Below are 17558 nucleotides of genomic sequence, written 5' to 3' on the forward strand. Positions count from 1 at the left end.
AGCCTTTCATAACATATACTTTAAAGTTTTATTAAAATGCTTAACTAGCCTCTCTATATGAGGCTGATATATAGATAACCTTCATTGTTTAACTAGAAAAAAAACTGTTAAAGCTCATGCATTATTGTGGTCATGAATTGGGTGGCCTTGTCAGAAAGATTTTTTTCAGGAGTTGCTATTGTAGAAATAAGCAGTACTAGTTTTTTGCAATGGACTTTGTGTTAACTTTTCACTGGGATATGGCCTCAGATTTTTAAAAGTCCTCCCACAGGTATGAGACTGATGTTTTCCTCTACCTCCATCCAATTCGCCTATTTGTTTCAGAACAGTGAGAGCTGGGAATACCCAAGCTAGGTGAACACCCTACTGCTCATTCATTCCTGAGAGAAAATCTCCATTATCTCATCCACTCCTTGGCAAGTGTCAGGTGGTAAACAGCAGGCTATCTTGCTTGCCCTGAGGGTGGCCTACTTTCTTCATTGGCACTACACTCTCCAAACCTGTAACAGCTTTTTATACTCTATGTGCTGTCCTTCAAGGGGAACTATGCCTCCACTGAATTCCCCCTTGGCTTACTGTGCACCTTGGACATTGCAGTGGAGGTGAAATAGCCTCAGGCTCCATGGAGTGGAACATCTAGTCCTCCCTCTCAGTGTCAGCCATATGGTGAACCAGAGCAGCATCCATCGTTGCAAGATTGGCAAGCCATGACTGCTCACTTCCATCTTCCCTGCCAGCTCCTGCAGGCAAACAAACCACTTTGAAAATATGGAATGCCTGCAATGTAGTTATGGCTTTATCCATGCCACAGAGCTGGCTTTGCATTAGGAAATGTTTTTGCATAATCACTGATTGCAAGGATATACTGATGATTCTTACTTGATTTTACAAGAGAACCTACAATATCAATCTCTGTCCTCTCACGTGGGACTTCCATGATTCATATGGATATTAAAGGACTTTTACATCCCAGATTGAGTAGTGTATTTTGACATTCAGGACTTCTACTAAAATTTTCAATTTCATTTATAATTCCAAGTGAATAAATCTAGCTAAAATCATAGCTTTTGCTTTATCCGCTCCTAAATGACCACCCAAAATGTGGCTATGTGCTAACTTTATTGTGAGTGTTCTAGAAGGCCTCAGAACTAATAACTGTCTCAGTATCTGTTTGTTGTTTCTGGTTACCCTGTAGATCAGGTAATGTCTTAGTTATAAATCAAATTAAATTAGTTTTAAGCATGGATATGAAGTGGGTCTGCTTTATTCTCTTGTTTTGTCTTTTATTCTTGTTACATTCCATCTCTAGCTCTACTTAGTGCATTGTCTTCTCACCAGGTCTTCTTGAAATGAATATGACTTTTCTGGATGTCAGCCAAGTTAGTTTCATTTTTCATCAGTATTTTGGCATGGACTGAAGGTCATAAACTCTTCTACAAATACTGGTGCAGGTTTTGTCCTTCATCTAGTTCATGCTTTATAAAAAGTAACATAAAAATAATTCTCTTCAACCAGACTTACTGGTAGTTTCTCTTTCTCTACTTCAGTAGTTATTTTTCTTTCTTTAACCTTAGTGTCCTGTATCTATTTCTGACTGGCTATCTGCTTTGAGGTAGCAGGGAAAAGCTTAAGACTGTGTGCAACTTCTTCTTCTTTCCTTCTCATCTATATTTATATAATTATGCATCATTATTAAATATATACAGATATCTATTTCCATATGTTTGTCTTATATGCTTTTAAAGGGTTTTAACTCTTTAAGATAATTACATGTTATTGATTGGTTGCAATATTTTTTAAATTGTTTAAATTAGTTTTAGTAGGATATGATGTCAGCAGTGATGAAGTTTTTTTTGACCTGAAAGCTTTGTTGTTTTATTAACATTTTATGTTACTCAGTTCTCTTGGCTTTTGTCATCTATATTTTCCACACTTTCTTCACCTGTTTCTCTTAATGCTTTATTAATTATTGGCTTTTTCTGTGTTAATCTCCACACTTACATTTTTTATTATTTATTAACTGGAGTCTTTTTGCAAAACTATGTGTTTGATTTCTCTAACTCTTCTACCTTAAGCCAAGTCTTAGTTATTTGGTGTCTTCTAATACCACATCTTTTCTTAACCTGGGTTATGTATTTCTTATTTTATGTACAGTTGAACTTTTTCTCTTCATATCTTCCATAGCTGTATTGGCCAGCTATCACACCATGTTTTAACTTAGGCACAAGAACTACTGTACGTTATGCTTTGCCTAAAATAATTTGTATTTCTGCCTATGCTATATGGTGCTCACTTTTGTCCTCATGTGTGTATATCACTTTTAATTTTTGTTTATTTGCTTGTTTAATGTTTGCAGACATGTAGTGATTAATTAATGTAACCATGATCTCTGAGTCTTTCCTTCTGCATTTAACAAGTTTGTCAAAAGCACATTATCAGAATGCAGACTCTAAAGTTTTAGTAGTGAAATAATCAGCATTATCACATTCCATAGATTCTTGCTCCACGTCCATACTTTTAGGTACAGCTTGTGGGTTAGCAGTAACAGGTTTTACATGTACAGTACTGATATTTGTAATTGTGCAGTATTTGGAATGTGTCCTGTGCTATAACATTTAAAACAAACCAACTCAGATGATAATATTTCTTTTTCTTGTTTGCAGCAAGCAAACTTATGTGAACATTTTTTGCCATGAATCTTTGCAAGTCTGATTTGGGTTTTTCATCGTTGATAAATAACATATACTCTACTAAAACAGATAGCTGTTCAGAAGTCTTAGAGTTATTCTCAAATACTAATTTTCTTATGTTGCTAGGGGTTCTCTTTTAAATTTATATATAGACAAGATTTCTGAAACTTTACTTACATTATTTACATGAGATTCGAGCAGTGATTTCAAAATATGTATTAAATCAGACATTTGACACTTTACTTGTCTATCCCCACTGACTGTCCAGTTGTGAGACTATGTCTCAGGTGAAAACAAGATTTATTGTTCTAGTTTCTGACAGTGGTATGCATTAACATCTTCAAAGTCCATGTATGCTTATAGAGAGTCCCTAGTTAGATGGAAGGACAATATCCTGGCACACTCAACTTAAGACCAGCTTTCTCTAGCTTTATCATTTTCCATTCTGCATTTTTTCAGGGGCACCAAGGTTTGAGATTCCTACTAAGGTGGACAGTTGGGTTATTATAATGTATAGCTGATATTGGTGACTGAGTAGATATTGGTCACATTTATTAAAAAGCTATTTTAAAGTTCACTAAAGCCTTGGTTTTGTTTTCCACATTAAACAGAAGACAGCACAGCAAAGTTTCCCCTGTTGAACTTTTCTTTTCAAAGCAGCCCATCTCAGTGATGCTAGGACCCTTTTCCCAGATCAAATCTCTATTTGGGCACAAGGGTTTTATGCTACTAACACAGTATATCAAAGAAGTCAAGAGGAGCCAACACTCCAAGTCATTTTAGCAGTCAGTCAGTAATGACTTCTTTAATAGATAGCAGTGCATTTCCTCCAGAAAGTTTGCATTCCTTCCTGGAATGGGGCACACAGCTGAAGTAGAGCTTTTGCATTCAGGCAGCTAGCTTGAAAACTGGTAGTTTGCAATAATAATAACACTAAAAATAATAATAATAAACACTTCTGCCTGCTGCTTCCACCAGTGCAGCACCTAACACTGCTTACAATGAAAAAGAACAGTCTTTAGAACCAGCTTTCAAATTTAGTGGAGGTTTATTTACAAAGAAAACTCAGAATGAGGAGGATCATGAAAAAAAAACACAGTCATTGATGCACTTCTAATTTTTGTCTAAAGTACATTTCAGCAATTGAATTGTTTGATAATATAGTGTTTTCCTAAAAAATGGCCAATAAACTAACAATACTTATAAATACTAATCTTTTCTTCAGTAATCTTTACTAAACTGTCAGGGTTAATTCAATCAGTTTCTCACTGAGAAGCAATAGCTTGTATACATTTTCTCTCCACATGCCTCAGTACTGAGACAGGTAGAAACATTAGAGACATAACCTTATTCCTCTTCACAAGGTCCCTTCAATTTTGACTGCAGGATATATTTTTACAGTATGGGACAATCCTGTATGACGGCCTGCTAGCATGGAAAATATATCAACTCAAAACACAGCCTGGCCTCATAATAAACACTTATTAGATTTGGTACAGTTTATCCATTTCCCAGTAAACTTCTCAGATATCACTAACCTTATTGATTTGAATGTGGGACTGGATAAGATGCTTTCAGTGGAGATTGTACTACTAGTAGGTAGAGATCATATACAAAATTATATTTTGTTGGACATGAAGCAGAAATCATTCCTGCCTCAGAAAGATATTAAGCCAAGAGTTTGGAAGATAATACCTAGAAAAATGGACTTGGGAAGGCACTTGATCAGGATGACTGCATATGGCAATAATAAAGGATGTTACTTATACAGGTACTCTGAGTAATAACAATGGTGGCAGAGTAGAAATATTTTGCAAGGTCTTGACAGGAATGATGAAAAAGAAATCCAGACTGTGTAGGGTACATGTAAAAAATAAGAACAAGAAATCCAGACTGTGTAGGGTACATGTAAAAAATAAGAACAAGAAATCCAGACTGTGTAGGGTACATGTAAAAAATAAGAACAAGAAATCCAGACTGTGTAGGGTACATGTAAAAATAAGAACAAGAAATCCAGACTGTGTAGGGTACATGTAAAAAATAAGAACAAGAAATCCAGACTGTGTAGGGTACATGTAAAAATGAGAACAAGAAATCCAGACTGTGTAGGGTACATGTAAAAAATAAGAACAAGAAATCCAGACTGTGTAGGGTACATGTAAAAAATAAGAACAAGAAATCCAGACTGTGTAGGGTACATGTAAAAAATAAGAACAAGAAATCCAGACTGTGTAGGGTACATGTAAAAATGAGAACAAGAAATCCAGACTGTGTAGGGTACATGTAAAAAATAAGAACAAGAAATCCAGACTGTGTAGGGTACATGTAAAAATGAGAACAAGAAATCCAGACTGTGTAGGGTACATGTAAAAAATAAGAACAAGAAATCCAGACTGTGTAGGGTACATGTAAAAAATAAGAACAAGAAATCCAGACTGTGTAGGGTACATGTAAAAATGAGAACAAGAAATCCAGACTGTGTAGGGTACATGTAAAAAATAAGAACAAGAAATCCAGACTGTGTAGGGTACATGTAAAAAATAAGAACAAGAAATCCAGACTGTGTAGGGTACATGTAAAAAATAAGAACAAGAAATCCAGACTGTGTAGGGTACATGTAAAAAATAAGAACAAGAAATCCAGACTGTGTAGGGTACATGTAAAAAATAAGAACAAGAAATCCAGACTGTGTAGGGTACATGTAAAAATAAGAACAAGAAATCCAGACTGTGTAGGGTACATGTAAAAATGAGAACAAGAAATCCAGACTGTGTAGGGTACATGTAAAAAATAAGAACAAGAAATCCAGACTGTGTAGGGTACATGTAAAAAATAAGAACAAGAAATCCAGACTGTGTAGGGTACATGTAAAAAATAAGAACAAGAAATCCAGACTGTGTAGGGTACATGTAAAAAATAAGAACAAGAAATCCAGACTGTGTAGGGTACATGTAAAAAATAAGAACAAGAAATCCAGACTGTGTAGGGTACATGTAAAAATAAGAACAAGAAATCCAGACTGTGTAGGGTACATGTAAAAAATAAGAACAAGAAATCCAGACTGTGTAGGGTACATGTAAAAAATAAGAACAAGAAATCCAGACTGTGTAGGGTACATGTAAAAAATAAGAACAAGAAATCCAGACTGTGTAGGGTACATGTAAAAAATAAGAACAAGAAATCCAGACTGTGTAGGGTACATGTAAAAAATAAGAACAAGAAATCCAGACTGTGTAGGGTACATGTAAAAAATAAGAACAAGAAATCCAGACTGTGTAGGGTACATGTAAAAAATAAGAACAAGAAATCCAGACTGTGTAGGGTACATGTAAAAATGAGAACAAGAAATCCAGACTGTGTAGGGTACATGTAAAAATAAGAACAAGAAATCCAGACTGTGTAGGGTACATGTAAAAAATAAGAACAAGAAATCCAGACTGTGTAGGGTACATGTAAAAAATAAGAACAAGAAATCCAGACTGTGTAGGGTACATGTAAAAATAAGAACAAGAAATCCAGACTGTGTAGGGTACATGTAAAAAATAAGAACAAGAAATCCAGACTGTGTAGGGTACATGTAAAAAATAAGAACAAGAAATCCAGACTGTGTAGGGTACATGTAAAAATAAGAACAAGAAATCCAGACTGTGTAGGGTACATGTAAAAAAATAAGAACAAGAAATCCAGACTGTGTAGGGTACATGTAAAAAATAAGAACAAGAAATCCAGACTGTGTAGGGTACATGTAAAAAATAAGAACAAGAAATCCAGACTGTGTAGGGTACATGTAAAAAATAAGAACAAGAAATCCAGACTGTGTAGGGTACATGTAAAAAAATAAGAACAAGAAATCCAGACTGTGTAGGGTACATGTAAAAAATAAGAACAAGAAATCCAGACTGTGTAGGGTACATGTAAAAATGAGAACAAGAAATCCAGACTGTGTAGGGTACATGTAAAAAATAAGAACAAGAAATCCAGACTGTGTAGGGTACATGTAAAAATAAGAACAAGAAATCCAGACTGTGTAGGGTACATGTAAAAAATAAGAACAAGAAATCCAGACTGTGTAGGGTACATGTAAAAATAAGAACAAGAAATCCAGACTGTGTAGGGTACATGAAAAAATAAGAACAAGAAATCCAGACTGTGTAGGGTACATGTAAAAAATAAGAACAAGAAATCCAGACTGTGTAGGGTACATGTAAAAAATAAGAACAAGAAATCCAGACTGTGTAGGGTACATGTAAAAATAAGAACAAGAAATCCAGACTGTGTAGGGTACATGTAAAAAATAAGAACAAGAAATCCAGACTGTGTAGGGTACATGTAAAAATAAGAACAAGAAATCCAGACTGTGTAGGGTACATGTAAAAAATAAGAACAAGAAATCCAGACTGTGTAGGGTACATGTAAAAAATAAGAACAAGAAATCCAGACTGTGTAGGGTACATGTAAAAATAAGAACAAGAAATCCAGACTGTGTAGGGTACATGTAAAAATAAGAACAAGAAATCCAGACTGTGTAGGGTACATGTAAAAAATAAGAACAAGAAATCCAGACTGTGTAGGGTACATGTAAAAATAAGAACAAGAAATCCAGACTGTGTAGGGTACATGTAAAAAATAAGAACAAGAAATCCAGACTGTGTAGGGTACATGTAATACAGTATTTAAATTGATTTTAACTGTGTGGAAGGAATATTAGCTCAACTGGAAGTTTTCACTCTGCTCTTCAGTGTGGAAGGGATATTAGCTGAACTGGAAGTTAGCCAGTGTTTGCTGAATTTTGTTATTTGCTAGTAATTACAGGTGTGGGGGTAGTCACGTTCTTTGATTTCCTGTCCTTGCCTATTTAAGTGGTACAGTGTGAAATATTTTCTGCTTAAAAACCTCAGCTTTGGCCGGCTAAGAACTTGCTATATTCAACTGGACGTATAAGAGAATTTAAGTACCTTTATCTGCTTTTTTTTTCCCAAAAAATACAGTATTTAAATTGATTTTAACTGTGTGGAAGGAATATTAGCTCAACTGGAAGTTTTCACTCTGCTCTTCAGTTAGTCCCACCCACCCTCCCTGTTTTTGTTTTGGTGTTAATCTTAGTGGCCTTGCAGCTGCCCGCCCCTCTTGTAAATTTGTGTTTGGATACTCTTTCTGGGCCCATCTCATTTGCTCACTCAACTGAGTGCAGTGAGATCATATTCTGATTTCAGGCACTCCTACTGTGTACAAAGAGAGCATCTGGGAAACAGAGAAAAAAAAAAAAAAAAAAAATTTAAGCTTGTTTCCTGCCTTTCCTGTTAAGTGGTATAGACTATTTGCAGGCTTCTGAGCCCCCAAGCCCTTCTGTGTTGGAGGGAAGTCTTCTAGCTTAGTTTTTTTCCCCCCTATAACTAGCCAGTTTTCTAGTTTCAGCACTCAAATCTGTTTCTTTGATCTCAGCACTTGTTCAGAAAAAAAAAAATTTTTCATCTGCTTTTACTGTACTTGTGTTTCTACCTACTTTTTTACTTTTGCATCATCTTAAAAGTACTCAATTGTATTTATTACTGCTTGGTGTAACTCATTCTAAGCCTTCTGGTTTAAACACTTGGGCTTCGGACCAGTTGTTTTGCACTGAGAGGGTTTGTGGTCTGCACTGTAGTGAGCTTACATCCTTCTAGGTTGGGAACTGCTGATTGAGGGCTCAGTGTCTGTTATTCTAAAAGTGTATTAATTCTGGTTTAAGCACTTGGGCTTTCAGGCCAGTTATTTTACATTAAGAGGGTTCGTGGTCTGCACTCTTGTGGGAGGAGAGGCTGGACTCTGCCCTTCTGAGCTAGGAATTTCTGATTGAAGGCTTATAGTGCATGCATATCTGAACTGCTTCTTACTGAAGTTGGTGCGCCTTGTTTGCTGTGGCATAGACTGGATTCGGGCCTGCTGGATCTAGCTTTGTTTGTGTAACTTGAGCACTAATCCAGGCATTCTCTAAAGTATTCAATTGTATTTATTACTGCTTGGTAGTAACTTGATTAAAGTTTAGCTGTCATTCTAAGTCTTTTGGATTAAGCACTTGGGCTTCAAACCAGTTGTTTTACATTAGGAAGGTTTGTGGCATGCACTGTGGTGGCAGGACAGGTAGCTTTCATCCTTCTAAGTTGGGAACTGCTGATTGAGAGCCCAGTGTCTGTTATTCTTAAAGTGTATTAGTTCTGGTTTAAGCACTTGGGCTTCAGGCCAGTTATTTTACATTAAGAAGGTTTGTGGTCTGCACTCTTGTGGGAGAAGAGGCTGGACTCTGCCCTTCTGAGCTGGGAATTTCTGGTTAAAGGTTTATAGTGCCTGAATATTTGAACTGTATCTTACTGAAATTGGTACACCTTGTTTGCTGTAGCATAGACTAGATCCAGGCCTGCTGAATATAGCTTTGTTTATATCCTTGTTGTTTGTTTGCTTGTTATTTCCCTGGAACGCTAATTCCACCTAATACGCGGCTTCTCAGCGCTTCTGTGGATCACTAGTGATATCTGCATTGCTTACTGTACTTATTTCCTTGTTTCACTTGAAAGAAAGTTACTGTTTGTCATTTTTGCATTTAAGTTACCTGTAACACATAGCGCTTACGTTACCTGGCACTTGTTCACTAAAGCAATTATATAAGTCAGCACTAAAAATTAAAAGCACTACACCCTCACTCCCCACTGGCCCTGGTTTTCAATTATTAAGGAATTCCCAATATTATTCTAGCATGTCCAAAGGTCAGTTGTCAATCTCCTCTCCAGTCCAGCTGGTGAATCTGGGAATTTTGAGGCAATGTTACAACTGCCTCATGTACACAGACAACCCTCTCCTCCTCCCAACAAATTCCAACACATGTGAGAGATGCAATCATATAGCCAAACTGGAGGCCAAGCTCTCTCAACTCAGTACTGGCATAACCAGTCAGGAGGAGAAGGAAACCACACTCACTACAATTCCAGTCTCACATAGACCTACCACGACAGCAAACCAAACACATAATCACACAAAAACATACTCGGAGGCTCTAAATAAAGATCTGCCGAAGCAGCAGAGACCTCCAAAGCAGACACCCAAGCAGCCGCTACCCCAAAACAAAACACGTGCAACACATATCTCACAAAGCCAGTGTGCCAAAGAGTCACAGCCCTTAAGACTAAACAACACACCTGATACACTTGTAATAGGTGACTCTATCGTCAGGCACACTGACGTCCCTCTCACCAGGCTAAACAAGGAGAGGGTCACGGTGAGCAGCCTGTCGGGCGCTAGGATCCGCCACATAACACAAGCACTCAGGTCACTCCAAGGCAAGTACAAATATGACTCAGTCATTGTCCATGCTGGTGTGAATGACCTGAGACGTACCTCCCTGGACTACATGAAAAGAGACATAAAGGAGCTCTCTGAGCATGTAGCCCAGGCCGGTATGACCCTGACCTTGAGTAGCATCTTACCCTCACCAAGAATGATGCCACAATATGAAGACAAGATGATCAATTTCAACAATTGGCTTAAGTACTGGTGTCATTCAAAGGGGATCCAGTGCCTGTCAGCTTGGGATGATATGCTCGACAAGCCACGATGCTTCACTAGGGACAGCTTGCACCTGTCACCCCTGGGCTTTCGGATATTGGCAAAGGCTCTTGCTTCCCCCATAGTGCCTTTTTTAGGCAAGGCTCAAAAGACAAACCCACCTCCATAGGTAACACAAGGGATAAGAAACTAAGAGTAATGCTACTCAATGCCAGAAGTCTAAACCTCAAGATGCATGCACTCGAAACTCTCCTTAGCATGGAGAACATCGATATCTGTGCAGTAACAGAAACCTGGTTCAGGGCTCCCGAGAGCACCCCAGCACTACCAGGTTATACCTCATACCATGCTTTTCGGCCCCAAAACTTGGACCGAACCACAAAAGGAGGGGGAGTATCGATATTCATCAAAGATACCCACACCTCCAGGTTGGTGGCAAAGCACGAAGCATCAGAGACTATCCATGTGCAACTAACAGTGGGTAAAACTGCCTTCCAGTTTATAGCCGCCTACAGACCACCCTCCCAAACCCAGGAACCCCAATCGGCCTTCCTGAGAACACTGGAAAATATGAAGGTCTCTCCAAACACCATTATATTGGGCAACTTCAACTACCCAAACATAGACTGGGAGCATTAATCTAGCTCCAACACCCTAGCCCAAAGGTTCCTAGAATTTATAAACTCAAATGCTATGGAACAACTTGTTACCACTCCCACAAGAGGGGAAAACATACTGGACCTGATCATCACCAACATGGGGACTCTATGCTCCAGACCAGAAGTGTATCCCTCACTGGTAAGATCAGACCATAAACTAATCTCACTGGATATTCACATCCCGACCCCAACCCCTGCCCAGAAAACCACAGTGAAAAACTTCTCTAAACCAAATTTTACACTCCTCAAAACTGAGGTGGAATCCTTCAAACGCCCCGGGGCTGTGGAAAATACGGCCCAGACCGCAGAACCCTTTATAAACGCATTCTATGAAGACCTTCAGGAATGCGTGGATCATCGATCCCAAATAAAACCAAGACCCAATCCTCCAAAGGCAGACGTCCTGTCTGGTGGACCCCAGCCATAAACAAACTATACAATAGAAGGAGGAAGCTACTAAATGATAAAGCAAAATCCCAAAAGGGAAGGCATCACTGATCAGTATTAGCAAAAAACTACGGGCACACATAAAATTGTCTAAGGCCAGCTTCGAGAGAAAAATTGCACAGGACACTAAGGATAATCACAAGGCTTTCTTTAGTTATGTTAGGAACCTGGGTGGTAATTCCCAGATATGCTCAGAATTAGTCCAAAATGACAAAAAATACACCGAACCCACAGACATTGCCAACATCCTAGCTGACAGGTTCAGCGCAAACTTCTCCCCCCTTTCCCCACCAAAAGGGCAAATATCTATCCCAGCAGAGTGCTGCCCCCCTGACATCTCAGATGCTCAGGTAAGAGCCGCCTCTCCAAAGCAAAAAACACAGCATCAATGGGACCAGATGGTGTCCCGGGCTGCATCCTACATGAACTCAAAGAAGAGCTAAACCCAAACATAAAACTACTGTTCAATCTCAGCCTTACTACAGGATATGTGCCCAAAGAGTGGCGTACAGCAACAGTGGTCCCTCTCCATAAAGGTGGTGCCTCAACGGATCCTGGAAACTATCGCCCCATAAGCCTGACTAGCTTGGTCTGCAAAGCTATGGAAAGGATCATCATGGACCTCATAAATAAAGATATTGGGGACCTACAAACACTGGATCCTACCCAGTTCAGCTTTGTTAAGGGCAGATCCTGCCTCTTAAACCTGGTTGATTTCTTTGAAACAGTCACCAAGGCCATTGACGAGGGGAAGGTGGTCCACACAGCCTACTTGGACCTCGCAAAAGCCTTCGATACAATACCCCACTCGGGCATTATAGATAAGCTTACCAGCTTAAATATAAACCCCTATGTCACTAGATGGATTGCAAACTGGCTGAAGGACAGAACCCACATGGTTAGAATTGCTGGAGCCATGTCAGGCTCCAAACCAGTTACAAGTGGTGTCCCACAAGGCTCAGTCCTGGGACCTCTCTTGTTCAGTATATATTTCTCGGAGGTACAGGCCAACACGGAAGGACTGTGGCTGACCAAGTTCGCAGATGACTGCAAACTGGGCGCCATAATCGACTCTCCAGCCGACACAAGCATCCTCCAAAAGGGCCTCATAGAAACAGACAACTGGTGCCAGAGCCATGGCCTCAAGCTAAATGCCAAAAAGTGTATAGTCATCCCTTTGGCAAAAACAAAGTGCCCACAAATTACCACATAGGTGGAAATCCATTAAGTACAGAAGAAGTAATTAGGGACCTGGGGACCCAAGTTGATAGTAATCTCTCATTTGACAACCACGTGGCCAAAGTGGTTAGAAAAACATTTTATATAGCCCACCTAATCATGAAGGGATTCACATCTAGATCAGGGAGGTCATCGTGCCTCTTTACTCATCCCTCATCAGGCCCATAATTGAGTACAATGCCCCTTTTGGGATGTACCTTACCAGACACCTGCAGCAACTGGAAAGACCCCAAAAGTACCTCACCAAGAGGATCAAAGGGCTCAAACAGATGCCATATGCTGCCCGGTTAAAGAAACTCCAGCTCTACTCAGTGGCATACCGCCTGTTCAGAGGCGATCTGTGCCTGACGTATAAAGCCATGTCCAACCCGGAATTAATGGACATGCTGCACCTCAGAAAATCCAAATCCCATTGAGCTACGCGCTCGAGAGACTTGAACCTCAGCACTGAAATAAATAGGACATGCTGGAGGGACAGATTCATAACCCAGAGGCTCCCTTCACTCTGGAATAAAATCCCAGTCCAGGTTAGGCAGAGTCCCTCATTGACTCTCTTCAAGAGGAATCTTGATGAGTGGATGGGAGATCGTAGGTTTACCCCGGGTATCACTTCTGTGTCACTGTTAGACAGAGGCACAGTATACTAACCTCGAAAAAGGGCATAGCAAAATAAATTTAAAATGGGTGGCGAAAGCCAAACACATTCTGGCTAGGCTTAAAATGCCCTAGGGCAGATAGCCTAGTATGAACCTATGAACCTATGAACCTATGTAAAAAATAAGAACAAGAAATCCAGACTGTGTAGGGTACATGTAAAAAATAAGAACAAGAAATCCAGACTGTGTAGGGTACATGAAAAAATAAGAACAAGAAATCCAGACTGTGTAGGGTACATGTAAAAAATAAGAACAAGAAATCCAGACTGTGTAGGGTACATGTAAAAAATAAGAACAAGAAATCCGGACTGTGTAGGGTACATGTAAAAAATAAGAACAAGAAATCCAGACTGTGTAGGGTACATGTAAAAAATAAGAACAAGAAATCTAGACTGTGTAGGGTACATGTAAAAAATAAGAACAAGAAATCCAGACTGTGTAGGGTACATGTAAAAAATAAGAACAAGAAATCCAGACTGTGTAGGGTACATGTAAAAAATAAGAACAAGAAATCCAGACTGTGTAGGGTACATGTAAAAAATAAGAACAGTGCTGAATGGCAGATGTATCTATTTATTGAACTGAAAATAGGATTTGAAGCAGTTCATCATACCTAGTTGCTACAAACTTCAACTTTGTGGCATTGTGACCCATGTATGTGCCTGGCTTGCTGACTACCTCAATAATTGAACACTTACTGTCTCTGCATTTAACTAGCATAATTACATTACCAGCCTAAATTCATTACTAAAGCATTAACTCTGTCTAGCAAAAAAATGGCTTTGTATGCTATGTAATTGGCTACAAAGAATAAGGTTTCTCTCAACACTCAGAAGTCAAATTTAATCCTTCTAAGTACTACATAAAGATTTGCCAACAATTCATTAATTTCTCTGGAGAAGCCTTTTTTATCAAAGAATAAAGGATTGTGTTGTTAAAAAGTGTTGGAAGCCTGTCTTTGTGTTTACACAGACACACAAACATATATATATATATATATATATATATTATACGTATGTCAACAGCAGCAGTGGGTATATTAGAATTGTATTACATACATACTGCATGGCTCTGTGTGTGTGTGTGTGTGTGTGTGTGTGTGTGTGTGTGTGTGTGTGTGTGTGTGTGTGTGTGTGTGTGTGTGCGCACATGTGTGTGTGTTTGTGTATGAGTGCAGGAGGATAAGTAGCACTGTATAGGTTGTGTAAGTGTGTCTATATTTGCAGGGGGATGATTAGGACTATATGGGTTTTGTGTGTGCGTTTGTATCTCTGTAGGTTCATGTGCAACCATATTGTGTAGGCTGGTAGGGGGAACACTTAATGGAGTTGTCTCATTTGCTTTAAGTGTTCCATTCAGAGATATGCAAATGATTTGCTAATAAGCTTATTGTGACTCTTATTGTTGTTGTTCTTCTTTCGGCTTTTCCCGGTTAGGGATTGCCACAGCAGAACTCCGGTCCGCTAATGATTGGCAGTAGATTTTTACGGTGCCAAGGTGCCAGCCTGATGCCTAACCTTCAACGAAGGCATGCCCATTCACGCATGTCTTTTGAATACCACTCTTGTATGTCTCTGAATTGCTTGTTATCAGATTTATTGCTAAAAGAGTTCATCAGACAAACACTACTACTGCTATGGCAATAATTTCTCTGAATAACCCCCTTATATACACATACATGTACACACACACACACACACACACACACACACACACACACACACACACACACACACGCACCCAAAGTTTTAAAAATATGCTTAACACTCCTGCCTTTATGTAAGAATACTCTATTGTAGCTCAGATACAATCATGATAAAAATACAACAGCCTAAGCCAATGTTTTATCATATCTAGTTATTATATTTTGTAATGCAGGCAAAAATAAGCAATCACTTTCTTATAAGATATTAACTGCAAGAAAAAGAGTTCAGATTCTTGGTAAGTAGGATACATTTCATCATGTTTTATCTAACTGTGTTTAGTAAATATAGCTGAATAATTAATAATGTAGAAGTCAGTGTAAACCACAACAGACCCTTTACAGTTGAATGTTATTGCAAAGTAATTCAGTAGTGATTTAGTTTTTAAATGAATATAGTCTGCAAAATGGTTTGTGGTCCTAATCTTATAGAAGAATGATTGTATTTCAGTTTTCTTAAAATATGTGTTGTGCATTTCAATTTTTCTTTGTCTAAACATACATACCTGGCATTTCTCGATAACCAGTATCCTGTTGATTCTTCATTGATTGGCCGCAGTGATTCAGTGATGGCTTCTTTCCATCTTTCGCAAGAGGAGAACACAAACCTGCTGGTGCTTTTGGCATGAATACTGGCACACAGCCAATGGCACCGCTTATGCAGGTACATTTGTACATGGAGTTTGGCTGGAAGTTCTGGCCATTCTGATAAAATACCCCATTCATTTCACAACCTACGCCCATCATATCTGACAAAGAAAAGCAGAATTGTTATATCTGCAGCAGATCACAGAAATAAGTAGGAGAATAACCTATTTTATAAATACATACATAATATAAATAAACAATAATCCTCTCTCCTGGAACTTAAATAATGAAATATTTGGAATGCTCTTCTTGGGTAAAGGATAATTACTGAACTCAGCTGCATTTTAATAGATTTCTTTACTGACTGTGTAGCTTATATTTGTCATGCCTAAACATATTATTTGGTTTATAAACAACGAATGCAGCAGTGTGCTTGGTAAAACAGGGCTTGAATCACTGTATGCCACAGTTTGCCAGTAAGCCATGTTTAACAGTATGTTCAGACTGCAAGAAAACAGAATCTTAAAGACAGCTGTTCTGTACTAGCAAATGTCATGTGAAAGTAGCCAAACCAGTGGCCACTCTGTATTATGGACAGATCGTGGGTATGTAGACTAGAACCTTAATGCAAATACTGAGAGGTTTTAGACAGAATGGCTCATTAAGAAAATTTTAACTACAAAACATAATGTTTATACAGAATAGTAATATTACTGTCACTACAGATGACCGAAATTAACATGATGCTTTTATGGAGCCTTGGCTTACAATCTGTCATTTATTCCAGAGGGAGCTGATGACTCGAAACAAGGTGGCATTTCAAGGTGAAATTCAATAGGTGGAGCTTACTAGAAGAGGGTGGGGTTACACTGAGCAGCATCACATTTTTATATAGTTGTAGTGTTAAATAAATAACTAGACATACATTACTGGATAGGATATGTAGCTACTTTATTTCCAGCAATGGCAGGCATAGGCACATCTTACCACAGTTGCACTGGGAACAAGCTTTATATGCAAAAAGTACCATAAGAAGCAAACTCTCGCACTCCCCAAACTGCAAAGGCTCTAGCCAGTTCTAATCCAATAGAGTTTGCATGCAGTGGGTTATCAAATGAGTCACACTGCTTCCATCTCCTTCAGCACACTAATCCACCAGCAAACGGCCTATCATCCTCTTTGAAAACTGAGCACTTCAAGTCTATTAGTTCAAGTGTATAAGACTCTTGAATATCCCTGTCTACAGTAGGTCATTGCATCTGCAATTCAGGCAAGGAGTCTAATGGAATAGAGGAGCAAGCAAGCAAACAAAAGAAGAGGCTTTTTTGTGAATTACATTCAAGTCAACTAACTTTATGGGACATGGGACATCAGAAGAAGAAAAAAAATCTTAGGCTGACTTTTTTCTTCTGTTTTTTTTTTTTTTTTTGTGGGATGGTCTGACTGATATACTGCATTCTGTAACAGTGCATCATATATTGCATTCTGTAACAGTGTATCATTTACTGCATTCTGTAACAGTGCATCATATACTGTGTTCTGTAACAGTGCATCTTGTACTGCGTTCTGTAACGGTGTATCATGTACTGCATTCTGTAACAGTGCATCATATATTGCATTCTGTAACAGTACATCTTGTACTGCATTCTGTAACGGTGTATCATGTACTGCATTCTGTAACAGTGCATCATATACTGCTTTCTGTAACAGTGCATCATATACTGCATTCTGTAACAGTGTATCATGTACTGCATTCTGTAACAGTGTATCATGGACTGCATTCTGTAACAGTGTATCATGTACTGCATTCTGTAACAGTGCATCATGTACTGCATTCTGTAACAGTGTATCATGGACTGCATTCTGTAACAGTATATCATGTACTGCATTCTGTAACAGTGTATCATGTACTGCATTCTGTAACAGTGCATCATGTACTGCATTCTGTAACAGTATATCATGGACTGCATTCTGTAACAGTGCATCATGGACTGCATTCTGTAACAGTGCATCATGTACTGCATTCTGTAGCAGTGCATCA

At 38.6% G+C, this 17558-nt stretch overlaps 1 protein-coding gene across 1 annotated transcript in view; it reads right to left on the reverse strand.

The window, feature by feature from the left end:
* CCN6 (cellular communication network factor 6) overlaps positions 1 to 17558 on the reverse strand; it is a 174386-nt gene that overhangs the window by 41884 nt on the left and 114944 nt on the right. The window contains exon 3 of the mRNA XM_044061906.1: positions 15436 to 15678. Coding sequence (XP_043917841.1) covers positions 15436 to 15678 — 243 coding nt within the window. The remainder of the gene's footprint in view (positions 1 to 15435; positions 15679 to 17558) is intronic.

Source organism: Protopterus annectens, chromosome 2.part0 (assembly GCF_019279795.1).
Source record: "Protopterus annectens isolate FY-2018-M chromosome 2.part0, PAN1.0, whole genome shotgun sequence".
Classification (NCBI taxonomy): domain Eukaryota; kingdom Metazoa; phylum Chordata; order Ceratodontiformes; family Protopteridae; genus Protopterus; species Protopterus annectens.